The sequence below is a fragment of the Episyrphus balteatus genome, chromosome 1 (genome assembly GCF_945859705.1).
Source record: "Episyrphus balteatus chromosome 1, idEpiBalt1.1, whole genome shotgun sequence".
In the NCBI taxonomy this organism is placed as follows: domain Eukaryota; kingdom Metazoa; phylum Arthropoda; class Insecta; order Diptera; family Syrphidae; genus Episyrphus; species Episyrphus balteatus.
The window spans coordinates 24,141,721-24,166,181 of record NC_079134.1 but is presented as its reverse complement, the minus strand read 5'-3'; the positions used below and the strand labels follow the sequence as shown (position 1 = coordinate 24,166,181).

At 31.9% G+C, this 24,461-nt stretch overlaps 2 protein-coding genes across 2 annotated transcripts in view; both read right to left on the bottom strand.

The window, feature by feature from the left end:
• Positions 1–24,461, bottom strand: part of LOC129906739 (glyoxylate reductase/hydroxypyruvate reductase-like) — a 151,064-nt gene that overhangs the window by 58,444 nt on the left and 68,159 nt on the right. The gene's annotated exons all lie outside the window — the stretch shown is intronic.
• LOC129906740 (phospholipase A1 member A-like) lies at positions 14,318–17,075 on the bottom strand. The gene is made up of 7 exons (XM_055982633.1): positions 16,884–17,075; positions 16,737–16,827; positions 15,270–15,513; positions 15,037–15,194; positions 14,777–14,979; positions 14,522–14,693; positions 14,318–14,413 (listed from the first exon to the last, which is right to left on the bottom strand). Exons 1-7 carry the CDS (start codon positions 16,918–16,920, stop codon positions 14,347–14,349), a joined length of 972 nt encoding a protein of 323 aa, XP_055838608.1. The 5' UTR covers positions 16,921–17,075; the 3' UTR covers positions 14,318–14,346.

The window sequence follows — 24,461 nt, the reverse complement described above, 5'->3', positions numbered from 1 at the left end:
ATGACGTTCGCGTCATTTGCTCAAAAAATGACGCTAGCGTCAATTTATCATAAAATGACGCCTGCGTCATTTGCTCAAAAAATGACGCCCGCGTCATTTGCTCAAAAAATGACGCCCGCGTCAATTTATCATAAAATGACGCCCGCTTCATTTTCTCATAAAATGACGCCCGTGTCATTTTCTCATAAAATGACGCCCGCGTCAATTTATCATAAAATGACGCCCGCGTCATTTGCTCAAAAAATGACGCCCGCGTCAATTTATCATAAAATGACGCCCGCGTCATTTTCTCATAAAATGACGCCCGCGTCATTTTCTCATAAAATGACGCCCGCGTCAATTTATCACAAAATGACGCCTGCGTCATTTTCTCATAAAATGACGCCCGCGTCATTTGCTCAAAAAATGACGCCCGCGTCAATTTATCATAAAATGACGCCTGCGTCATTTGCTCAAAAAATGACGCCCGCGTCAATTTATCATAAAATGACGCCTGCGTCATTTGCTCAAAAAATGACGCCCGCGTCATTTTCTCATAAAATGACGTTCGCGTCATTTGCTCAAAAAATGACGCTCGCGTCAATTTATCATAAAATGACGCCTGCGTCATTTGCTCAAAAAATGACGCCCGCGTCATTTGCTCAAAAAATGACGCCCGCGTCATTTTCTCATAAAATGACGCCCGCGTCATTTTCTCATCACAAAATGACGCCCGCGTCAATTTATCATAAAATGACGCCCGCTTCATTTTCTCATAAAATGACGCCCGTGTCATTTTCTCATAAAATGACGCCCGCGTCAATTTATCATAAAATGACGCCCGCGTCATTTTCTCATAAAATGACGCCCGCGTCAATTTCTCAAAAAATGACGCCCGCGTCAATTTCTCAAAAAGTGACGCCCGTCAGTTTTTTGAAAAGCGATGTGCGTCACTCTTTGCAAAAGTGACGTCGAAACATCCCAAATGAATTTTAGCCTACTTCCAATTATCGTATCGAAATGAAACTTTGTACATATATCCAGCTCAGATGACTATACCATATTTTATTGGTCCGGACCCTGGGGAGGTGCATAGAGGGGTCAAAACACCCCAAATCAATCTTAGCCTTCTTCCAATTATCGTATCGAAATGAAAATTTGTTCAAATATGTAGCTCAGATGACTTCACAATATTTTAGCTGTCCGGACCCTGGGGAGGTGCATTGAAGGGTCGAAAGACGCCAAATAAATTTTAGCCTACTTCTAGTTACAGTATCGAAATGAAACTTTGTACTTATATGTATCGCAGATGACTACACAATATTTTATTGGTTCGGACCCAGGGGAGGTGCATTGAGGGGTCGAAAGACCCAAATCAATTTTAGCCTACTTCTAGTTACAGTATCGAAATGAAACTTTGTACTTATATGTATCGCAGATGACTACACAATATTTTATTGGTCAGGACCCTAGGGAGGTGCATTGAGGGGTCGAAAGACCCAAATCAATTTTAGCCTACTTCCAATTATCGTATCGAAATGAAAATTTGTACATATATGTATCGCAGATGACTACACAATATTTTACTGGTCCGGACCCTGGGGAGGTGCATTGAGGGGTCGAAAGACTCCAAATCAATTTTAGCCTACTTCCAATTATCGTATCGAAATGAAAATTTGTACATATATGTATCGCAGATGACTACACAATATTTTATTGGTCCGGACCCTGGGGAGGTGCATTGAGGGGTCGAAAGACTCCAAATCAATTTTAGCCTACTTCCAATTATCGTATCGAAATGAAACTTTGTACTTATATGTATCGCAGATGACTACACAATACTTTATTTGTCTGGACCCTGGGGAGGTGCATTGAGGGGTCGAAAGACTCCAAATCAACTTTAGCCTACTTCCAATTATCGTATCGAAATGAAAATTTGTACATATATGTATCGCAGATGACTACACAATATTTTATTGGTCCGGACCCTGGGGAGGTGCATTGAGGGGTCGAAAGACTCCAAATCAATTTTAGCCTACTTCCAATTATCGTATCTAAATGAAAATTTGTACATATATGTATCGCAGATGACTACACAATATTTTATTGGTCCGGACCCTGGGGAGGTGCATTGAGGGGTCGAAAGACTCCAAATCAATTTTAGCCTACTTCCAATTATCGTATCGAAATGAAACTTTGTAATTATATGTATCGCAGATGACTACACAATACTTTATTGGTCCGGACCCTGGGGAGGTGCATTGAGGGGTCGAAAGACTCCAAATCAATTTTAGCCTACTTCCAATTATCGTATCGAAATGAAAATTTGTACATATATGTATCGCAGATGACTACACAATATTTTACTGGTCCGGACCCTGGGGAGGTGCATTGAGGGGTCGAAAGACTCCAAATCAATTTTAGCCTACTTCCAATTATCGTATCGAAATGAAAATTTGTACATATATGTGCCCTTAATTTAAAAGTGGACTAAGTCACTCCTAAAAATGCCCTCAAATCTAGCCTTAAAATAATTCTAATTTAAGGGGTAAAGTTTATTTGAAAGCGAAATTGCAGTTAATAAATTTCTTTATTTCTCCTCTAGTGATTTCATAAAAGAAATATAATTAAATCGTTATAAGAAAATTGTTTTTTAAGTTTTTCTTTAAACAATGCAAAAAGTGACTAAGTCCACTTTCATAATCATGGGCACATATATATTTTAGTTGTCCGGACCCTGGGGAGGGGCATTTGAGGGTCAAAACTTGCCAAATCAGTTTTAGCCGACTTAGAATTATAGGGGAGAGTGGGACACATTTGAAGAATTTTTGCTTTCGCAACTTCTTGAACGAAATACATATGTTCGTTTTCTTGATCTATAAAGTTTACTAACAATAAACATTAACATTGAACTTCGATTTCAAATAACATTTGGATAGTTAGACGAAATATTGATATATATAAAATTTTGATGTTTAACCAATATAACTCTTATGTTCAAAAGTGGGGCAGGTTTGAACATGGAAGGTGCACTTTTGCACAGAAGTATTACTTTCGTTGTAATGAATAGATAAAACATAGCTTTTTATTAATTTTTTACTAAGAACATACACATACTCAAAATTGATTATTATATCATATTCAAGAAACCAAAAAATAATAAAAACTCAGAAAAAAATAACCTTAAAATTTAAAATATAGTTATTTCACATTTATTAGTTGAAAAGAAAAACAAGAAAAATTAATTTAAAACATAACTTCGAAAAATGATATTCATGTTCATACCTTTTATGCTTCCAAGAGTAAAATAGATTTATTTTGTGATCAACCTATTTTTCTAGACATTAAATGCAAATGTTAACAAAGCGGATGTTCTTCATATACCAGGAGCGTTAATTGGTGTAGGCAGCTTGCAGGGGCGTACACACCTTTGGGGCAAGCGGGGCGGTGCCATGCCAGGGCCTCGACTGGAAACAATGCAGAGTTGGCAACTTACTTAACGCAGCAAAAAGATAAGTTATTTGACATGAATTACTTCGGATACAAGAGAGACAAATTATATTGGTAGCCAGTCACATACCTCAGGGTTGCGTAAATAATCTTAGCGACCAACAAATGATACATCAGGGGTCCCATAAAAAAAAGTAGGCTGTATACCTACGTACTTTTTTATTTGTTCTTATTTTCTATATAAAGTATGTTCAACGAGGATTTTTCTAGATCAGAACAGGACAGGACAGCACAGTTTCGTGAGAAACGTCAGAAGAAGTTAGAACAGTCATTTAAACGTCACTTGTCAAAATGAAAAAAAAAAAAAAAACAAATTGTAAATTTGAATTTTTTGTTTATCGTTTCTCGTTTATTTTTTCTATTTTTTTGTAATTTTACTGTGAAAAATATAATTAAAAATTATTTATTAGTTATAAAAACCACGAGCACCCGAGAAATATTCGCACAATTAAATCAAAACAAAAACAAAAAATGACAGCTTTGATTTTGACACTTCTCACGAATCTGTTCTAACCTGATCTGACTCAAAAGCAAGAACAGAAAATCCTGTTCTAAACTGCTCTAGATTTGTCAATGAACAGGTAATTATAGGTCGTTTCAAATCAAAAGTCCTGACTCTGAGTTTATTTTCTCCCTTCCAATAAAATTGATGGCAAATAAACAAAAAACTCAATTTTATTGGCTCATTGCGACAAATCAACTCAAAAATAACAACAAATCATGCTTGTTTGAATGAAAGAAATGCTAGAGAAAAAAATAAACAAACCAAAAATCTGAATTTGTTTATTAATGATTTCTATGGTGACGACTCCAAAATAATTGAAAAATAAAAATAAGATATTTACTGCCCAATTATACAAATGAAAAGATGTGAATAGAATTTTAAGTTATGAATTGCTATCATATAAACTGGACATTTCTGGTCCATCTTCACCTAGTCCTATAATAATATCTTCGGCAAAGTTATCCCAACTGCCTTCAAATGATAAATAGTAATTAAATAAATTGTATGTTTTTTGTATTGCCCGCGGATATGGAGTGATGCAAGCTCGGGAGACTTGCCTCCGCTTTCTGAGGCTAACCCAGTGAATCTCACAGACGGATCAATTAATTAAAATAGGAATATCAAGAACTGTTCTTCGTTATTTTATCGTAATTTTAGAAAAAGTTCAGCTGCCTCATAAATGCTTCCTTCCAGTAAGCGAATCAGTTTTTTTTATTTTTGCTCAATTTTCCATAGGACTTTTGATTTGAAACGACCTATAGAACAGTTCAGCACAGAAAAAACCTCAATGAACAGCAAAAAGCTGTACTTTTCTGCCTAGAACAGTCCAGCACAGCGTCAGTGAACAGAGCTATAATTTGTTCTTTTTCTATATCAACTCAACGTACGCCTCTGGCAGCTTGACTTTAATTTTTATACCACGTAATCGAGTTCTCATCGAAATCAGTCTAGTAGAACTTGAAGGATTCAGGCATTTTTTGTTTAATCTTCAATAATGTTATACCTACCTACTTTCCAAATAAAAATCAATGTATCCTCTCACCCATCACAGCTCAGCTCAGCTCAACCATCAGCTCAGCTGACTTTCAACTCAGCTCAAATGAGCTGAGCTATGGTACATAGCTCAAAAGTCAGCTAGCTCAAAATTTGAGCTCAGCTGTGAGCTGAGCTCAGCTCACTTTTGAGCTTTGTAGCAACTCTGCAAGTTCCATATTGCTACTACTAGTGCTGAAGCACACACAATTCTCATAAAATAACCATATCGCACATTTTATGCTCAATTCATTTAGTTTCGTTAAGCGTATACCGTACGTTCTGAACCGCACAACATGTGTAAATTTCACAGAATAAATTGAAAACTACATGGACGCAAGGAGGATGAAAGAATTAATTTATTGCTCACTTGATAAAAATGTAAAAAAAACGATGTGTGGATTAATTAATTTAATAATAGAAATTAAAAATATCAAATGAAATTCATTTACATATACTGAATGAGAAGTATAACTTCAGTCGCGTGTACATGTGTACTAGGGTGTCCGTTATTTCCCAAAGTGATGTTTTCTGGGGTGACACCCCCCAGATCGAAAGTTTAGGGCCTAAATACGGGGAATTTAGCAAAAACAAATTTTTTGGAGGTCATTAACCCGTGCCTCTAAGGTCATACTTTCCCCATACAAATTTGTATGGGAAATTTTTAACTCATACATAAAATATTTTTTCTCTCGAGTTAAATCATCTATTTTTAAAATGTTTGTTGATTCTGGTTGGAAAATAGTTCCTTTAAAAGATTACATTCAAAATTTCCCGTTAAAAATTCTTTTTATATTTTATTTCGGTTTTTGAAATTATTAGCTGTTTTCGTAATTTTTGCTTTCACCTATCACATAATTTTAAATGCAGTTTTATTGGTTTTTAATTCTTTTCAAATATTGCATTCAAAAATTTGTGTATAAATCAAAAATTTTAATTTTTTTAAATTTCTATTTGAAATTTTTGCCGTTTTTATATTAAATAAATATTATTAAATACTTTACCCTTTCTTGTTTGCAACTTTTTTGATGTCATTTTTTAGGTGAATAATTTTTAAACAAAATTCAATAAAAATATTGTAAACATATCTTTTGTAGTTCGAAAAAAATAAATTTAAACGTATAAAAACGGCAAAAATTTCAAAAAAAATTTAAAAAAATTAAAATTTTTGATTTATACACAAATTTTTGAATGCAATATTTGAAAAGAATTAAAAACCAATAAAACTGCATTTAAAATTATGTGATAGGTGAAAGCAAAAATTACGAAAACAGCTAATAATTTCAAAAACCGAAATAAAATATAAAAAGAATTTTTAACGGGAAATTTTGAATGTAATCTTTTAAAGGAACTATTTTCCAACCAGAATCAACAAACATTTTAAAAATAGATGATTTAACTCAAGAGAAAAAAAATTTTATGTATGAGTTAAAAATTTCCCATACAAATTTGTATGGGGAAAGTATGACCTTAGAGGCACGGGTTAATGACCTCCAAAAAATTTGTTTTTGCTAAATTCCCCGTATTTAGGCCCTAAACTTTCGATCTGGGGGGTGTCACCCCCGAAAACATCACTTTAGGAAATAACGGACACCCTAATGTGTACACACACTCTTTTTTTTTAATTCATTCCTTATAAGACAACAAATTTAAAAGTACAAAAACACTTAAAATTACATTAAAAACAAGGGTGTCCGGAAACTGAATCCAGTTTTTCAGTATCCGGACACACTATTTTAACTAAGGAAAACCTGTCCGAATACTGAAACATTCAGAGAAAATGCAATTCTCTTGCATTAAAACCCAAAATATGTTCCAAACTACAATTTTAGAGCCTAAAAAAGCGATTTTTCCTTTTCCCTCATATTTTCAGTATCCGGACACTGTGTCCGGGAACTAAGAAAAGTCTTAAATTTTAGTTTTAGTATCCGGACACTAAAAAATCTAATTAAAAAAAAACTTTTTCACTATTTTATTAATAAATTATCAAAATGTATCATATTTACTCAGAACTAACAATTTCTTTTTATAATAAAATCAATAAACAGGTCTCAATTTTCTTAATTTTTGCAAATGCTTCCACTATTTTTTTCTTACACAAAATCATTTTCAAAACCTCACCCCTGATGTCGAACACTTAACTGAAGTATATCTCTTAAACCATTCAGGTAATCTGCTTGAAACTTTGCATTTATATGTGAAATACATCAGAGAAAGTATATTTGTGGTTTTATTCGAACTTATTACGATGATGTACCTATTAATCGCAAAACAATCACAAAGTGTCCGGATACTAACACTGTCCGGATACTGGTGCCTTTACCCTATATGTTTACAAAATTATTTTTTTAAAAAAACGGCTCTAACGATTTTCAAATATTTTTTTTCTAAAAATTCCTTTCCACTTTGTTTTGTGATCAAAACAATTTAAAATGGTATTTTATTAATTTGAAAAAAGATTTTATATATTATTCACATTATTGGTGAAATTCCTTTATGAAATTAAATTATAATTTTTCCATGTTTATCTTTTTTTTTTTCATAGAAAGCTTTAAGATAAGAGCTATTTAGCTATTTTTACCATGAGAGCAAGAGCAAGTAAGATAGAGCAAGTAGCTTAAAAAATATTTTAGCTGTGTTCCTTTTGGAAAAAGGAAATCACAATAGGCCCATCACAGGCCGCAGTGATAAGGCGAATTATTCCCACCTCTCACCCTAATCTTAATTTTAAGGTGGTTGAGGGTGGGAATCGAACCCAGACCTCTGGGGCCATAGTTTTTCTCACTAACCATCGCGTCACGGCAAGGTACTAAAAACCAAAATCGAAAACACTCTAAACATTGTGCCGGAAGATGTTCATTAATATAAGAAAAATCTGAATCGTTCAACTTTCAAGAATATTTTAATATGCTCTAATAATTGTCTGACAAATTGACTTCTTCATAAATATAAGCTTCTAACACATAACTGTGCTGCAAAATTTCACTGAAATTCCCATGTACAAGCAACAAGCCAAACAACATACATTAACCTAATGGACTTGAAGTAAAAGTACTCTTTTGTGTACAAATTCTTTTTATGTGTCTTTTTATCTTCACTTTTTCTGTAAGAGAGAAGAGAGAGCAAAATTATAAAAGAAAATGATGCCAACAGATTTTTACGGTATACAAAAAGCTAGGAGATCAGCAAAATTTGCAGTGTCTTCTGTTGTTTTGGCAACGTAACATTTTGTTGCATGCCACCACTTGGTTTCTTTCTTCCCCTTTCATCTTTTCAGCATGTTGTGTTCCTTCACACATTTATGTTTTCTCCTTCTTTTATCTTTTATTTGTTCATATTTGGTCTCTATAAAAACAAGATACAAAACATAGTAGATGTCTAGATACCTACCATATTCATTCCTTATGTTGCAAGAACTTGTTTTTTTCTGTTTTCTTATTTCTGAATATATTTTATAAGAACTCATACTCTCAAGCCCTTTTGTTATTTCAAGGGCTTCTTTTTTCTATCAGACGAATAAATAAAAATCAAACAAAGGAGGTATATGTTCTTCCCGTATTTATTCCCTTTATTGATTATTCTTCCAGGGCAACTGGTACTTTGATATTTTTATTGCGAAGGGACTGAGAGTGTTGAAAGTCCTCGAAATTCCCTACGGGCGCTAGGGAAGGTCTATATGATTAAACAGTCGATCAGGACCACAGAAATAGTCTGTAGGTAGTATTTATGCTTCACAACATAATGCTTCTGTTGTTACGTTCCCTTTTTTTGCTTGCTTTTATGTGCGCGACGCGAATGGAGTGCATTGGATTCCCTTCGATATATGGTGAATGAATGAAAGAAGGGCTCCTCAGTCCTCTCCTCATATATGTATTATTAAGTCGTAAAGTCTCATTGTGCGTGATTTTTTTTTTTTGTTCGGATGTACAGAAGGTCTGTATCTTTAGATACCTGCACGTGTATTTATTGGGTTTACCTGGCTTGCCTGTGTATTTTCACAGAAATTTAATATTGGTACGTGCCTTACAGGTAATTAACATTTAAACAGAGGGAAGGCAATGTCAACAGGTACCTTTCTATGATTTATGGATGTTACCTATTCAATTTATTGCATTATAACGCAATTTAACTTTAACTGTCATTATTCCACAAAATATGTCTATTAAAAAAAAAAAACACTTTTTCTATGCAGATTAAGTAGGTACCTGTAAGGGTTTTGTACCCTTCTCTTTAGTAAGCCAATCGAATTACCCGAATGCGCAAGACCACCGAATTCTCGAAATGAGAACAATTAGAACATTGAGTGCAGCTGAAATACTTTCCCGAAAACCATAAATACATAACTACGCTCAGGTGCAGTTGTTAAGGCCCCATTCCCCCCTAAGGATCTATTAAATTTTTGGAACTGAATATTGTAGTAAAAACCAATCATCAGTTGGATTTCATAAAAGAATATATTCGATCATTTCAGATGCGAGTTCATACGATTAGTGAACAGGCTTATGCATTTGATAAAAAAAATTATATGTATTTATGTATTGTTGTTTTTTTTTTTTTTTTTTGATTTTCAAGAAAAAGTCAAGGTTAACCCTTTGTCGAAAAAAAAGCAGTTTAAAAAATTGTCTCCAAATCCATCGAATAAGACCTCAAAAGTAAGGTATCTTGAAGCTGGGTTGAGGTCAAAATTCTGCCGGGGTCAAAATTCTGCTTTCAAAATTCTGCTTTACAAAATTCTGCTTTCAAAATTCTGCTTTTCAAAGTTCTATTTTTCAAAATTCTGTTTTTCAAAATTCTGCAAAAAATTAATTTTAATTTAATTTTTTGCAAAATTCTGTAAAATCATCTTCTTGAAAAATTATCTGCTTATTTGAATACTTATCTAAATAATTTGTCATTCTTTGAATGCATATTAATTTTTGTTTTATAATAATGAATAAATTTGAAAATATTAAGAAAAGGTTTTTAATACTAAACATTTCCGAAAATACATAATTTAAAATTTTTAATTTGTCAAATGAATATTCAAAAATTTTAATAAGAAAAGGAATATCTTGTATCAAACAACATCGGTTCCAATAAGTTATAGATTTTATTTGAAAGAAAGTCAGTCTATGCATTTTAAAAAATATTTGCGACACTTAAACAAAAAAATTTATTAAAGTAGGTACCAATGTTGAATTACATTGATGAGGTGTATTTTTCTTTAGTCAGCGCAGAATTTTTTTTGTTCAAGTATAATGCTTGCAGAATTTTAAAAAGCAGAATTTTGAAAAACAGAATTTTCGTTAAAAAAGCAGAATTTTGAAAAGCAGAATGTTGAAGCCAGAATTTTTACCCGATCCCCTTGAAGCTCTCTATTCATAACTGAAAACTGAAAATTTCTTGGAAGTTTGATTGCTAATTTATATGTATCCACACAGAGAAAAATATGACCCGCTAAAAACTAACAGATTGCCATATTGTTTTACCGTCCATACATTTCATAAGGAAATCTTATTAAAATCAACGATTAATAAGGTTTTTTTTAAGGAGATTTCTTATTATTTTTATAGAGAAAATCTTATTAAAATTTGACTGAAAAGTTGATTTTTTTTTGCAACTTAGCACTAGGACAAAAATCGCGATCAATATTTTCATGGCAGGTTGGTTCAGGTGGTAAGGTGGGCGACTAATGATTTGAAGTCTCCAGTTCGATTCCCAGCCTGGTCATCGTTTTTTTTATTTTTTTGCAGATTTTAAAACAATAAGGAAAACCAGATTGTTTTAATAAGGTTTCCTTCTTGGATGAAAACCATAGAGAAATCTTATTGTTTTTGTTCTATTTTATGTGGTCTATTTTTCTCTGTGCAAACTTTTTTTTTTCTTAAATTCGTAGGCAGCAGATATGCAGATATCTATGGACTAATGTCTTGAAACAAGTTTAGGTAAAAAATTACAAATTTATTTTTTTTTACAGTTTTTCGAAAAAAAAAATTTAAAGATTTCCCTTTGTCGAAAAAACATATTTTAGAAATTTTTCTCCAAATTCATAAAGTTAGACATTAAAAGAAAGGTCTCTTCAAGATGAATTCATTAATAAAATACAAGATTTTCTTTGAGATCGGCTAACGTGATAGTCTATAATTGATAATAAATCAAAAGCGACGACTTTTGGAGCAAAATTATCGTTTTTTGACTATCAACTCTATCGACTATTGTGTTAGGCGGTTGCTGAGTTGTATTTTGTTTACATAAACAAGTTTCTTTTCTACACAATTTCTTGTGAGGCATCCGATGGGGACCCCGGAAGCACTGCCTCAACGGCTCTTATTATAGGGGAGAGTGGGGCACATTTGAACACTCTTTTGCTTTCGCAGCTGCTCGAAATATGTTCGTTTTCTTGATCGGTAAAGTTTACTAACATTGAACAGTAACATTGAACGTCGATTTCAAAAAACATCTGGTTAGTTAGACGAAATATTTATATTAAATGTTGATGTTCAACCAATATGGGGCAGTTCTGAAATCACGCACCAAATTTTGTTTAAACTCTTACAACTAAAAAACTGAAATAATGCAAAACCACTATAAAAATCAACTTCCACCAATGAATCTGAAAGCCAGCTGAGATAACCAGGGAAAGTCATTGACGTTTATGAATATGGTTTTGACGGGTTCAAATATCGAATCTCTTATGTATAAAAAAGAGTTCATTTAGTGTGTGTGGCCGATAAACTCGCGTTTGGCTGGTCCGATTTTGGTAATTTTTTTATTGTTTGAAAGGTATTTATATGTAGATGGTTTGTATCAAAAAAAAATAACACCTTTTCTCGGATCTTTACATAGCTGTCAATTTGTACGAGTAAAAAACACTCTCGCTTTTTAAAAATTTTAACTAAGCTTAATGTGTAAAGCTTTCAAAATAATTAAAAAAGCCTGATTTGAGTGAAACAAAGAATTATTCGTCTTGTGACATTAAATCCACATAGATATCGTGAAACCAGAAAAGTGTGTGTGTATGATGACACCTTCAATCAGAGTTATGGTTTGTATCTATTATATATATTTCTCCTGTGCGTTTGTTTGTGACCCTACTCCTAAACGACTAAAGAGATTTTTCTGAAATTTTGTGTGAAATATGTATGTGAAAAGGTCTATCCGAAACAGGTTTTATTTTATGTATAATTGGACCCGGTAGGTGGCGCTGCTGTCAAGTTATAGGCAAATTCCAAATTTGGGGTCCAATAACTGGACAGATTTTTGTGAAATTTTTTGTGTATGATAAAATTCATTCGAAACATGTTTTGTTTCATAAATTGTTACCGAAGTATGTAGAGACAAATTTCATATTTGGAGTCCAAAAGACTTGACAGATTTTTGTGAAAGTTCGTTTGTGTGATAAGGTCCATCCATGTTTTGTAAATTATAATTGTATGCGGTAGTTGGCGCTATTGTCAAATTATAGGCAAATATTCGATATTTGGAGTTCGATAGACTCGACGCTGTTGTCAAGTTATAGTTAAATTCCATATTTGGAGTCCGACGGCTGTAAAGACTTTTATGAAATTTTTTGCGTTTGATAACAGGTTTTGTTTTATAGTTGGACCTGGTACATGGCGCTGCTGTCAAGTTATGAGCAAATTCAATATTTGGGGTTCAAAGAGCTTATATTCAAGGCTAATAAAAATAAACACGATTTAACTCTTTAAAATGTTATTTCCTCAATTAAAATTGTTTACCACTAAGCTATATCTCACAGTTGAAAATTGGTATGATAAACTGAAACTTAAAATTTGTTTAAGTTGTTTCAACTACCAATTTATTAATACAATTTCCGCATTAATTTAAAATGATTTAATCTTTTTAAGAAAATGTTTTAATATTTAGACGTGTGCATAGAAATAAGACGGGATCTTTTCATTTTAAGTCGGTTTTTTTTTAATTTACAAAGAAAGATCGCTACTTTTTGAATTTCCTAAATAGCCAAAAAATATCAAATTTTAGTAGCGATTGCAAGTGATTGAAAGGAGTTCGAGGCACATACAATTTTGTTTTTAAAAACATTTTTTTTTACTATTTGACGCAAAAATCCCTTGCCAATAACAGAAAAAAACAGTGGCATGCATACAACATACATATCGCCTGGGAAAGCAAAACTATTGTAACTCAATAGGATCTCTTAAGGACATAGCACCATTTTGCTTTCCCATGAAGATTTATGTTGTTATACCTTAATAATAATATTAATGAAACTTCGTACACATTCCAATTAAAATTATAATAGCTGTCAAACAAACGGTTTGCTTTTTTAATACTTCATACAATTTTATGTTTGTGCTCCATATATCAAGTTGTGGCCCGATTTTTTTTGTATTGGAAAAGGTTAACACATTACAAAGCCAAAAATTGGAAATAAATACTAAAAAATGCGGAACGAAGTCCGTCGGGTGAGCTAGTTACTTATAAAAAAGATTGATAAATTAAAATTTTATATGCAGTGTTCAAATGTGCCCCGTGTTCAAAAATGCCCCACTCTCCCCTACCTATTATAAATTTATAATTTTTTGTTTTATTGGAACAGTTGCCACCTGCGTAAACCTACCTACATATAATCAGATCGACTTTTTGCTCAACAAAATGTTAGAAATAAATGGGCCACAGTAGAATACGAGTATATAATACAAAACATGTTTTTTTTTTAAATGTTTCAGTCCAAACTTTTTGTTTTGGGGGTTGGCGCCATTTTTTTTTTTTTTTTTTTATTACATATTATTAAATCCAGTGATACCTTTTCAGCAGAAGTTAATGATACCTACATACCAACTTCCTCTAGTGAAATAACTATAAAGCTCAAAAAATAACAATATTAAGGAACCCGATCGAACAGCTCTGATTTTGATGATTTTTTTTTCAAACTTCATTAATTAGATGCAATTTTTCCACAAATTGACTTTAATCACAAAAAAAAAATATTTAAATAAAACGCCAACACCAAGTAAATTGAATGAAGTGTTTTTGCAAAAACTGGTCTTAAGAATCATAATTTTGAAAAAAAAAAAAAATTATTGAAAAAATTTTTACATGTCGTTTATAAAACTTTTTTGTTATAAAATGTGCATTTATTTTAAAAATTTTCCTGGCCAAGTTAGTTTTAATTTGAAAATATAAAAGAATATATCAATAGGTAATGTATTACATCCCAGTTAAATAAAACTGCTAAATTAAGTTAGTAATTGAAAAAAAAAAAAAACATGATAATAGAATTTTAACAAAATTCTATTTTATTTTTTATAATATATTTAATTACTAAACATTAAGTTCGTAATAATAAGACTTCTTATTTATTTAAAAAGAGCATAAAAATTACCAAATGTTGTTTGGTGCTGCAAATAGTAATTTCCTGTAGCACTAAAAAAAATAAAAACAATAATTTTCAGTTAATAGTTTTTTTTACCTAATTTGTAAAAAAAATCTTCTTATTAAAAAAAAAAAAAATAGAGAAATCATTTCTAATACCTTGAGGGACAATCTATTCCAATTGCAACAGCTAAATCCTTATATTTCTCAGCACCATTTTTCAACAATTCATCATAACTTCCTGAAGGATATGCCAAGATTGGTTTCAATTTCCCATTGGCCACACTTTCAGCCCAAATTACGGTTGCTTTTCTATGACTGCATTTGTAATCTACCAATAAAAATTAAAAAAAAACAACAATGAGTTTAAAAAAATATCAGTGACACACAAATTTGAATTGCTGAATTTCTAACATTTAGGGTCATCAGATGGACATTCTGGTTGAAATCTAGTTCCGTTATTAAGCCAAAAATTTGCATGTCCAATGGCCTTTGTTGTTCCAATACCACCAGCATCAGAATGAATTACATCAATAAATTTAGCAAAAGATTTTTCAATTTCTGGTAAAATAAATTCATCATGAGCTGCCTCATTGGATGGATCTAATAGTGAAATTCTGAGGGAACCATTTTTTTTTTTTGTGTAAAAAAAAAGTAATAGATTTTCGATTTACCGTTCAATTTGCATGGTTCCATTACTTCTTTCAATTAAATCTCGAGCAATTACACCAATAGCACAAGCCCCCATTGAGGACCCAGACATGCTAAATGAATCTTCTGGAAGTCCCAATTTGAATAGCTCGATTATAAAATCAGCAACTATTGGAGAATACTTTTGAAATTTAATTAACACTCTAACCAATTTATCAAGAAAAAAAAATTTCTTTCGAAAATAATAATTAGATACCTTTAAGACATTTTGTTGAGATGAAATATAATCTCCATTAACTAGTTTCTCCCATTTAAGATCCAAGAAATTTGTTGTGTTTCTCTTTAAGTACGATGCAGCCATTAATTTTGTTGAAGGATGTCCTTTAAAACTTTTGTATCCAGATATATACAAATGAGTTTGATTATGGATGAATTTCGGATGTTTAAGAAGAGAAGCTGCATCGCTTAAATTATACTCTGCATGATCACTGAATTTGGGTCTATTTATATTAGGTAGGTATAGAATGTAAATTTTAGCACTTAAACAATGTATAAAGAATTACGTCCCTTACTTTGGCGGACACTTTGTGGCGGGATCAAAAAAAAATTATCTCATTAATTATAGCTAATTAAATGCTAATTTGTTGCGCAAACCAAAAATTTGTAGCTCGCATAGTTTTTGAATTATTGAATTTTCCGCTAAAATAAGTCTGAAGTTAGCGGACAAAGTCTGAAATGATTGAAATTAATGAGTTTAGTTAACCTCCAAATTTGTAGCTTTTTAAATGCTTTTCAATTAGGTACATAAACTTGGTTTTTGTAGCTTGAACAGTTTTTTTGTTATTCAAAATTCCGCTAAAATAAGACTGAAGTTAGCGGACGAAAGTAGGAAAATTAATATTTTTTTGATGCTAATTTGTTGCGCAAAAATTAATTTTGTAGCTTCACCCAGTCATTTTTTATTTCAACTTAAAATTTCAGAAGTGCACTTCCGGTTTGATGAGGCCAGTGGAGACTTTAAAAAAAAAAATCACTTTTTTAAGTTTTTTCTTTTACCATTAATTGTAGCTTTTGAATACATTATTTTTCATACAAATCCCAATTTTGTAGCTCAAACTGTTTTTGAAATATTCAAAATTTTGTTTTAGAAACATTAGCTCAAAAGTAACCTTTCAAAATCCCAAAAAATGCGAAGTTCAAAAATTTTTTTTGCACAAAAGTAACCTAGACTAAGACGAAATCCAAAAACCTCGATTTTTTAGCTCGATTAGTTTTTTTGTTATTTAATATTCCGCTAAAATAAGAATCAATATCATTTGTAACGGTCAAAATTTTCAAAAAAGTTGAATTTTACAAATTGTTTTCTTTTCTAGAAATTGTAGCTTTGCAAAACAAAATTTGTTACGCAAAAATTAATTTTGTAGCTTCTCTGAGTCATTTTCTATTTCAATTTGAAGTTTAAAAAGTGCACTTCCTGTTCGGTGTACCAATGCACGAAACTTTAAAAAAGACTTTTTTAAACTTTTTTGAAAATTTTGACCGTTACATATGAAATTGAGTCTTATTTTAGCGGAATATTGAATAACAAAAAAACTAATCGAGCTACAATTTTGGTTTGCGCAACAAATTAGCATTTAGTTAGCTACAATTAACGAGATAAATTTTTTTCGATTCCGCCACAAAGTGTCCGCCAAAGTAAGGGACGTTAAAGATTTTGACTTACCCATAACAAAACAAAACTGTCACCAAATTAACATCAGCATCATCAGCCATGGCAAATTTAGTTTCCAAAAGGATACAAGCCAAGAGAATATCTAAAAGTATAAAAATTTTAAAATTAAGAACTTCAGACGTAAATATAAGTTATTACGGAAAACATAGATTAATGGAAGCTTCTGGAAAGACATGGTTAAAAAATAATTTATTCAAGTCCATAACCTTTTTTACACTAGCAAAGATCTCTATGGAATAGATGTTTTCAGTTTTTTTTTTATTAAATTAAATAAAACCCTGAGTTTTATTAATAATTGTAAACATTTTATGCGAAACACCACCTATCTTAACAAAGATATCTTGAGTATTAAAATAAATACTAAAATTGTACCATTTTATTTACATATACCTTTTAGCAAAGAAAAAGAGGTTGTCTGTAAAGCCGGTTTACGGACGATGATTTAACGTGATAACGTCGTCAGAAAACAGGTTGTGTGCTTTTGTTTAAAATGAGTCAATTGAAAATAAAAATACCTTTTTTATTTTCTCATTATATTAATTTTTTTATTTTAAAAGCTTACAAACAAAATTATGCAATTTAAAAGCCAAGTATTTCTTCTTAAGAATAAAACCATTTTTAAATTTTTACAATGCGCATTATAAAAATAATTTATTGAAAACAATCATTTTCATTAAAAAAAGCAAAAAAAAAACATGAATTTTTATCTTCTCACGTCATTAATTCCATTTTTTTCCCCAACAACCTATACAAAATGTTATACTGTCTTAGCTCAAAATATATACATATATCGACCAGGTCTATGAGACATCTACAAAAAGAGCTAGAATTTTTTGAACTCGATCAAATTTCATTAAAAAAAGCAAAAAAAAAAACTTTTATTTTTATGTTCTCAGGCTATGGAATCAATTTTTTTGTTTGAAAACTTATACAAAATATATACCATGTGAAAGCTTATTATTTCACTTTTCATATGATGTATCAATCTCATTTCAAAGATGCCAACAAGAAAAGTTAGAATTGTTTAATGTCAACCATGTCGAATTTCCAGACTGAAATTACGGTACTTCCCACACTTTTGGCTGTTCGGGGGGCAACTACAGATCTCCACAGGTGTTTTGAGGTTTTTTGCAAGTTTCTTGATTTAACATTGTGTAGCTTGTAGTTAGTTTACCGTTAAGTGTGATATGCCAAATGAAAGGTAATTGTATCAGGATGCTCATAAAAGTTTAATAAAATTTCTATCTGCTCTTGGTCAAAAGTTATAACTTGTTGAATTCTAAAATTTTATTTTACCGTTATCTCAAAATTGTGTTTACGAAAATGATTGAAATTTGTACACAATTAGTCGTGGTCATGGTCTATCATTACTCCATATACTTTATTCCTGTATCTATTAAAGAAAAAAAGATAAAAATAAAAAACTATGAAAATCGGTTAAAAGTAATACTTTATTTTTAATTTTTAATTGAAATTTTTTCCCGCACTACGAAAGTGCGAGAGTGTAACGTTAGAAAATGGCGTCACTTTTTTGTGGTGGCTGCCATGGTTCATCGATTTATAAGACGTTATCACGTCAAAAAATAATTTGTTTTTAATTGTAAGCTTTTATAGGTTTTAAGAACAAGTCACAATAAATTCTTGAAAGTTTGTTTTTTTTTTTTTTTATTTTAAAAAATTAATTTGCTATTCCTTAAAAATTGTTAATCGATATGAACATGAAAACAAATTTTTAAAAAAATCAACTGGCCTGCTGTCAAAAAGTTTAATAACCCACCATTGGAGATGCAAATATGACTTCGAAAAAAAAAATCAAAAAAAAAAATTAAAATTAAATTAAAATTTTTTAAACATTTTTGAAAAAAAAAAAAATTAATTTAATTTTTAAACTTTCGTTTTTTTTTTCTCGACTCTAAACAAAATTTTTTTTTTTGTTAAATAGGGTCAATGTGGGTAAATGTAAACAGGGGTAAATGAAAACATGGCTCATAACAAGCTTCAGTTAAATCTATTTGATGCATACATAAGTACAAATCGCGGAGGCATGTATCTTTTAACTTATACGTCAAGCTCATTGTGTCAAGAGAGAATTCATTCGACGAGCGTATTTTCCGTGAAAGATAATTTTTTAAAGAGCCAAACAAGTCGTTAGTCTTTCAGAAAAATTAAATATTTTTGAAGATTCAATTAAGCCAGTATAATTTGCAAATACTTTGTTGTTTTTAATTTTGATGTAGATTCTATGTGATACAAGCTAATTTTAAAATACAGGACATTTATGTCGATTTGCATGTGTTTACATTTACCCCAGAATATTTTTCATAATGGGTAAATTAATGTAAACAACGTATTCTGGGGGTAAATATAAACAAACATTTTTGGTGAAATTATTGGTTAATAAAAATAACGTATTTTTAGTCAATTACTATTGCTAAAGTGCAGCGGAGTCACATTTTAAAGTAGCCAACACCATCATTTTCAGTGGATGATGTTGCAAAATCGGTCGTTGACGTAAAACAACAAAAAATATGACGTTCAGAGCTGCTCAGGATGCATATTGGGCGCCTATATAAAGAATCAAAGGAAGAAAACAAAAACTTTTATTGGAATTTGAAAAAGTTTTTGTCAAATACCTTCTTGAACGTTTTTCAAGTTGTTATCCATATGATAAAGAGGAAATTCTAAATTTTAAACCACCGTTTACATTTACCCCGAATTTGCAAAAAAACACAAACATGGTGGGGTATTTGTAAACATGCCATATTTGACAGTAATGTAAACAATTTAGGAAATATTTGTTTATATTTATATGGAAGAATTGCCAAGTAAGTGAAACAAATACACAAACAATGAGAACAAGGCCCTCATCTAAAATCCCAATCAAGTTATTAGAATAACACTATTTCATTTTCATATTTATAAAACATTAATTAAGTTATTATTTTGCACAAAATAATTCAATAAAATCCGATTAACTTCCCCAAAACAGCATAAATGTGTGCATATTTTACAAGCACCATTTAATTTCCCTTTCAACCTGCAATACTGCTTCATCCATTCAAAGTTCCCCATCTATATCTTTTATAAGTGTTCTCTTTAATAATATCAGCCCCAATTCACATTCTCTTGCACACACAAAAAGCCAAAACGCTTTAAGTTGAAAACAAAACCAAAAATTCTTATACAATTTTTTCTGAGCTCCCAAACAAATCCCCAACACAGTACCTAGAAATCAAAACAAAAAAAAGCTAAACAAAAAAAACGTGATCCCCTTTTTTCAGAGGAGACAAATCAACCAACACAGTTTATGGGGAGATAAGCCCCACTACCAAAGCCTCTTTTCCCCAATTCAGAAAAAAAACACAAAACACTGTTTGAGTAGGTACATAGTTGTTGTCTTATCAGGTTTGTTTGTTTTTTTATTTCAGAAGAACTGAACGTATCCACAAAGAAGGGAGAAGAGACAGTCTATATGCCCCAAGTCTACGATTTATACTTGAATCTTCCATAATCTCAATCAAAATCCAACAGAATCTTGTGTTGATTTCTGATCGCCTGTTGAAATAAGTTTTAAATTTTGACAAATAAAACCGCGATTGTAATTTACGAGCTAAAAACAATTTTATGTTTTCCCCGCTGTCATGATAGATTTGCCATATTTTGTGCTAGAGCGAGCTCCCATAACAACTGTCACACTGACAGTTTGTGGGGCTTTTTTTTGCGAGCGCCAATTTTTACTCGCTAAACGCATCATAGAAAAACTATACATTTTTGGTTGTGGGTCTCTCCACTCACAATGGCTCCACACAAAATCCACTCCAATTTTATTTGTACGTAGCATTTGCGCTGCTCCTCTTACCAAACACTCATGAAGCTTAGACACAACTTGAGATTGGTTAGCGGGTCCCGCTTAATTTGTTGGCACTTGGCAATCTTGGCATCGAAAGAGCGCCAATGACGTAGGATAGGATTTTTAGTGCTGTTCGCCTGTTATATGGAATACAAAACATTTAACAAACAAACACTCGAATGTTTTTAGTTTTCCGTTCGTTAACCAAAATGTGTGCGATGACAGAAGTTTGCTGCTAACGTCGTCGTCGTCGCGTCAAGTGTAATGGTAAGTTTTGGCATTCGAGCGATTGGTAACTATTGTCGGTAGAGCGTTCTGTTTCTGCTGTTTGCCTGGTAAGATTCCGGTCTAGATGATGCTCTTTCTGCTCTAGTTGTGCGCTCGTTAAGGTAAATTGTGGTGCGCCCGCCCGTTAGCTGTACACTCGTAATTAGAAACGTCAATTGGAATGGCAACAAACGCGCGCGGTCTAGGTGCGCGTCAAACATTGTGCTTGGTGCTTAGAGTTTGTGTGCGCTTCCTGCTGCTGGCTGCTCTTTTTATGTGAAGACACATGGAATTTGGTTGGTGGAAGTAGTGCGCTGTTATACGCCGCTAGCCATCAAATCATGCCACGCCACACCACACCACACCGACGACGACACCGGCCAAGTTTGTAACAACACAGTTGCTGTCGCAGCGATCAGATTTGGTCGTTTTCCGGGCAAAATAGAAGAAGCCAAAGTACCAGTATCCAAGCAAAAGAGCAAGCAAATTTCTTTGATTTCGTCGTCTAAACAACCAATAAGTGTGTTCTTTTTCCTCCAGTCCTAGTAGAAGACGCAAACAAGTTCGCGTCGTTTTGTCGTACAACGCTTTGTTCAAGCATCGCAATATAGAAGGAGAGAGCGAAGGTTGCAGCTGTAGCTGGCAGCATTTAGCAGCTAGCAACAACACCACGACGACAGTCTTGTCATAATTTTGTATGTGGCATGACATACAGCAAGTGCGCGTTCCCTTTTTTGGACAGAGCGACGAATCGAACACGGCGGCGATATTTCGCGCAAAACTCATGACACTCCAAGCAACCAGGTAAGCAGAAAAAATTGTATACTAATTGGAATGCTAGCAATGCAGTAAAGACTTGCGGGAGTATAATTTTATTATTATGGTGTTGTTTTGAAAAATTATGGCGCTTAAAATTTGTAAAGAAGATAACAAAAAAAAAAAAAAACTCGCCCGCCATTGGCTTTGTGAGTTATTAGACAGGCACAGTTCAGTAAGTATGAATGGTCTCACTTCGTCAGCAACTCAGCGTTTATTATTTAGCTCGTGTATCGCTGGAATTGTTAAGTAATTCTATGATTTTATGCCAGCAATTATTTTATTAATAATGTTAATAAATTATTGCTTGTTGTTGTTGTAACAATTTTTTTTTTAATTTCTTAACAAAAAAGATACATGACGAAATTTAGACAACAATGTTGTATGAGCTTACGGGACTAGAGAAAATAAGGAAAAGTTCGCCAGGAGTTTTGTCAAACTGTCTGTGCGTTTTAGTATAATAGTAATTTCGATTGGCAGTCCGGAATCATTCTGAAAGCGTTTTATTCGCACAAAACTGACAGTTTTGTATGAATAAAATTTTTTCAGAATGATTCCGGACGCTTCCGGACTGCCAATCGAAAACGCCATAAGAAAACAAAAATTTGATATCTATCCCTCATAACTTCTTATCTACTTAACATAACTTGACAAATAAGATATCGTTTGGAGCGTCTTGCATGCCCGCTGGTTAAAGACTATTTAACGCCTTCTATTATAGAACCATCTTCATACAATAGATAAGTATTGTAAAAGTAATGTAAAATGCAAATAATTTATCAAATTTTAACCAAACAAAATTTTTTTTGTTGAAAATGACAAGTTATAACCCAAAAAAAAAAATTAACAATGGGCTAAGTGAAGTCGGCAACCCCGAATGCTATTTTTTTTTTTTCAAACCTGCCTGATTCGATTGCCCAAAGTTAGCCCAGGAAAACCCAACTTTTTTTTTCTTTATTTCACTATTCTTTGAAAACATACAACAAAAAAACTATTTTTCAAATCAGAAATCGAAAAAAATTTGATTTTTTTCCTGTGAAAAAATCGTTAGTTTAAAACCATGGTTTGTTTTTGTTTGCCCAAGTTTAGCCCATGATATCCCAACTTTTATTTTCGTTATCCTATGCTTATTTTAAAAATTATAGAAGCATTAGTTTTAATTCACAAAAAAAAAAAAAAAAAAAAAGTACGTATACACCACAGTGACCTTTTTTTAATTTAGAATAAGTAAATCCACTGGTGTGGACATTGCGCCTCATATGTTATTTATTATGTTATTTTATAAGAATTTTTACTTCATTGAATGTAGTCCATATAACATTCCTGTTAAGAAGCTTAAGTTGATTTGTTTTATTTCACCTTAAAACCACAACACACAAATATTTTTTCAAGTGTAAGAATCATTGATTTTTTTCGTTTGCCAGCTACATGCTTTATAAAATCTATCCAAACATTTTTCAAAAGTAACAATAAATAATAAAATGGTGTGAAGTGATTTTTTTTTTTTTAGTACATGAATAGAACTTATTAGACCTTTGTTAACTAACCTTGACAATTCCAATAAATTATATCACTTCTTTTTTTGTTAGTCAATCCTTAGTTTAAAAATTATGAAAAAAATACTTTTTTAAAATTACCAACCACTTAAAAATAAATTTTTTTTTTTTCAGTGTAAAAATTGTAATTTTTTCACTTTTTCTAGTTAACTATGCTAATTGTAGCATCCGATCAAGCGAATTCTTATTCATAGTCATCACTGGAGTCGAAAGTGAACGTCTAAGGAGGCTTTTTAACTTGAGGAAACGCTTAAGTGTTTTTCATTCAGTTGACATTAAAACGCAAGTGTCATTGCGACTGCTTTTGCGTTTGTTTTTTTGTATTTAAAAATTAAAATTTATACTAATTTTATAAAAAAATAAATGAATCGCGAATATTTGTTTGAGTTGTACGAGTGGGGTGACGAATTCAACGAGTATTGTGGACAAATACGATATGAACGAGTGCGAATTTATATTAAAATAAATTTTTTTTTTGATGACAGTTAATTAAAATCAGTCAAATTTTCGAGTTTGAGAACAAAATTTCCCAACTTACTGGAGTTGAGAAAAATCTTAATTCGAGTAACGACTATGAATTGCGATCTAATTTTTATTAAATTAAAAAATAAAATATTGAAAATTTTTTTTGTCTGTTGAAATTTAATAAAATAAACAAAAATTCGTATATTGAAGGACTCGATTTTTTACGATTTTTTAGGTCCCTTTTCTTCATGTAAAATCCTTAAATATTTTACTTTCATAATACTTTCTTATCCATAAACTTCATTTACTAGGCTTTCCTTTGGCACTAATTAAAATTATTTTTTCTTTCTCTCTTCCAGAAACTTTTTTGTGCAAGTGGAGGATCAGAAATCACCAATGAAAGTCATTAGAGCTGGAGTTGCTCAAGGATCCAAACTTGGTCCCTTCCTTTACAGCATCCTGACGTCAGACCAAGTGAGTGCGAGAATCTGCTTTACGAGGACGATTCACTCACTTACTGCAAGTCCATCTCGCCAACAATAGCTGCCAGGAAAGTCGAAGCTCACATTCGGAAACTGTATGAGTTCTACAGTAAATGGGGTATCCGAATAAACTCATCCAAGTCGGAACTACTGTGCCTTAGACGATCAAGAGGAAGAGGCAGTCGATCGGCTGGAAGCTGTAGAAGCATCACATTGACACTTCCAGATGGAACTAGATTGCCAGCCAAACGCAACGCCAAGTACTTAGGAATTAACTTTA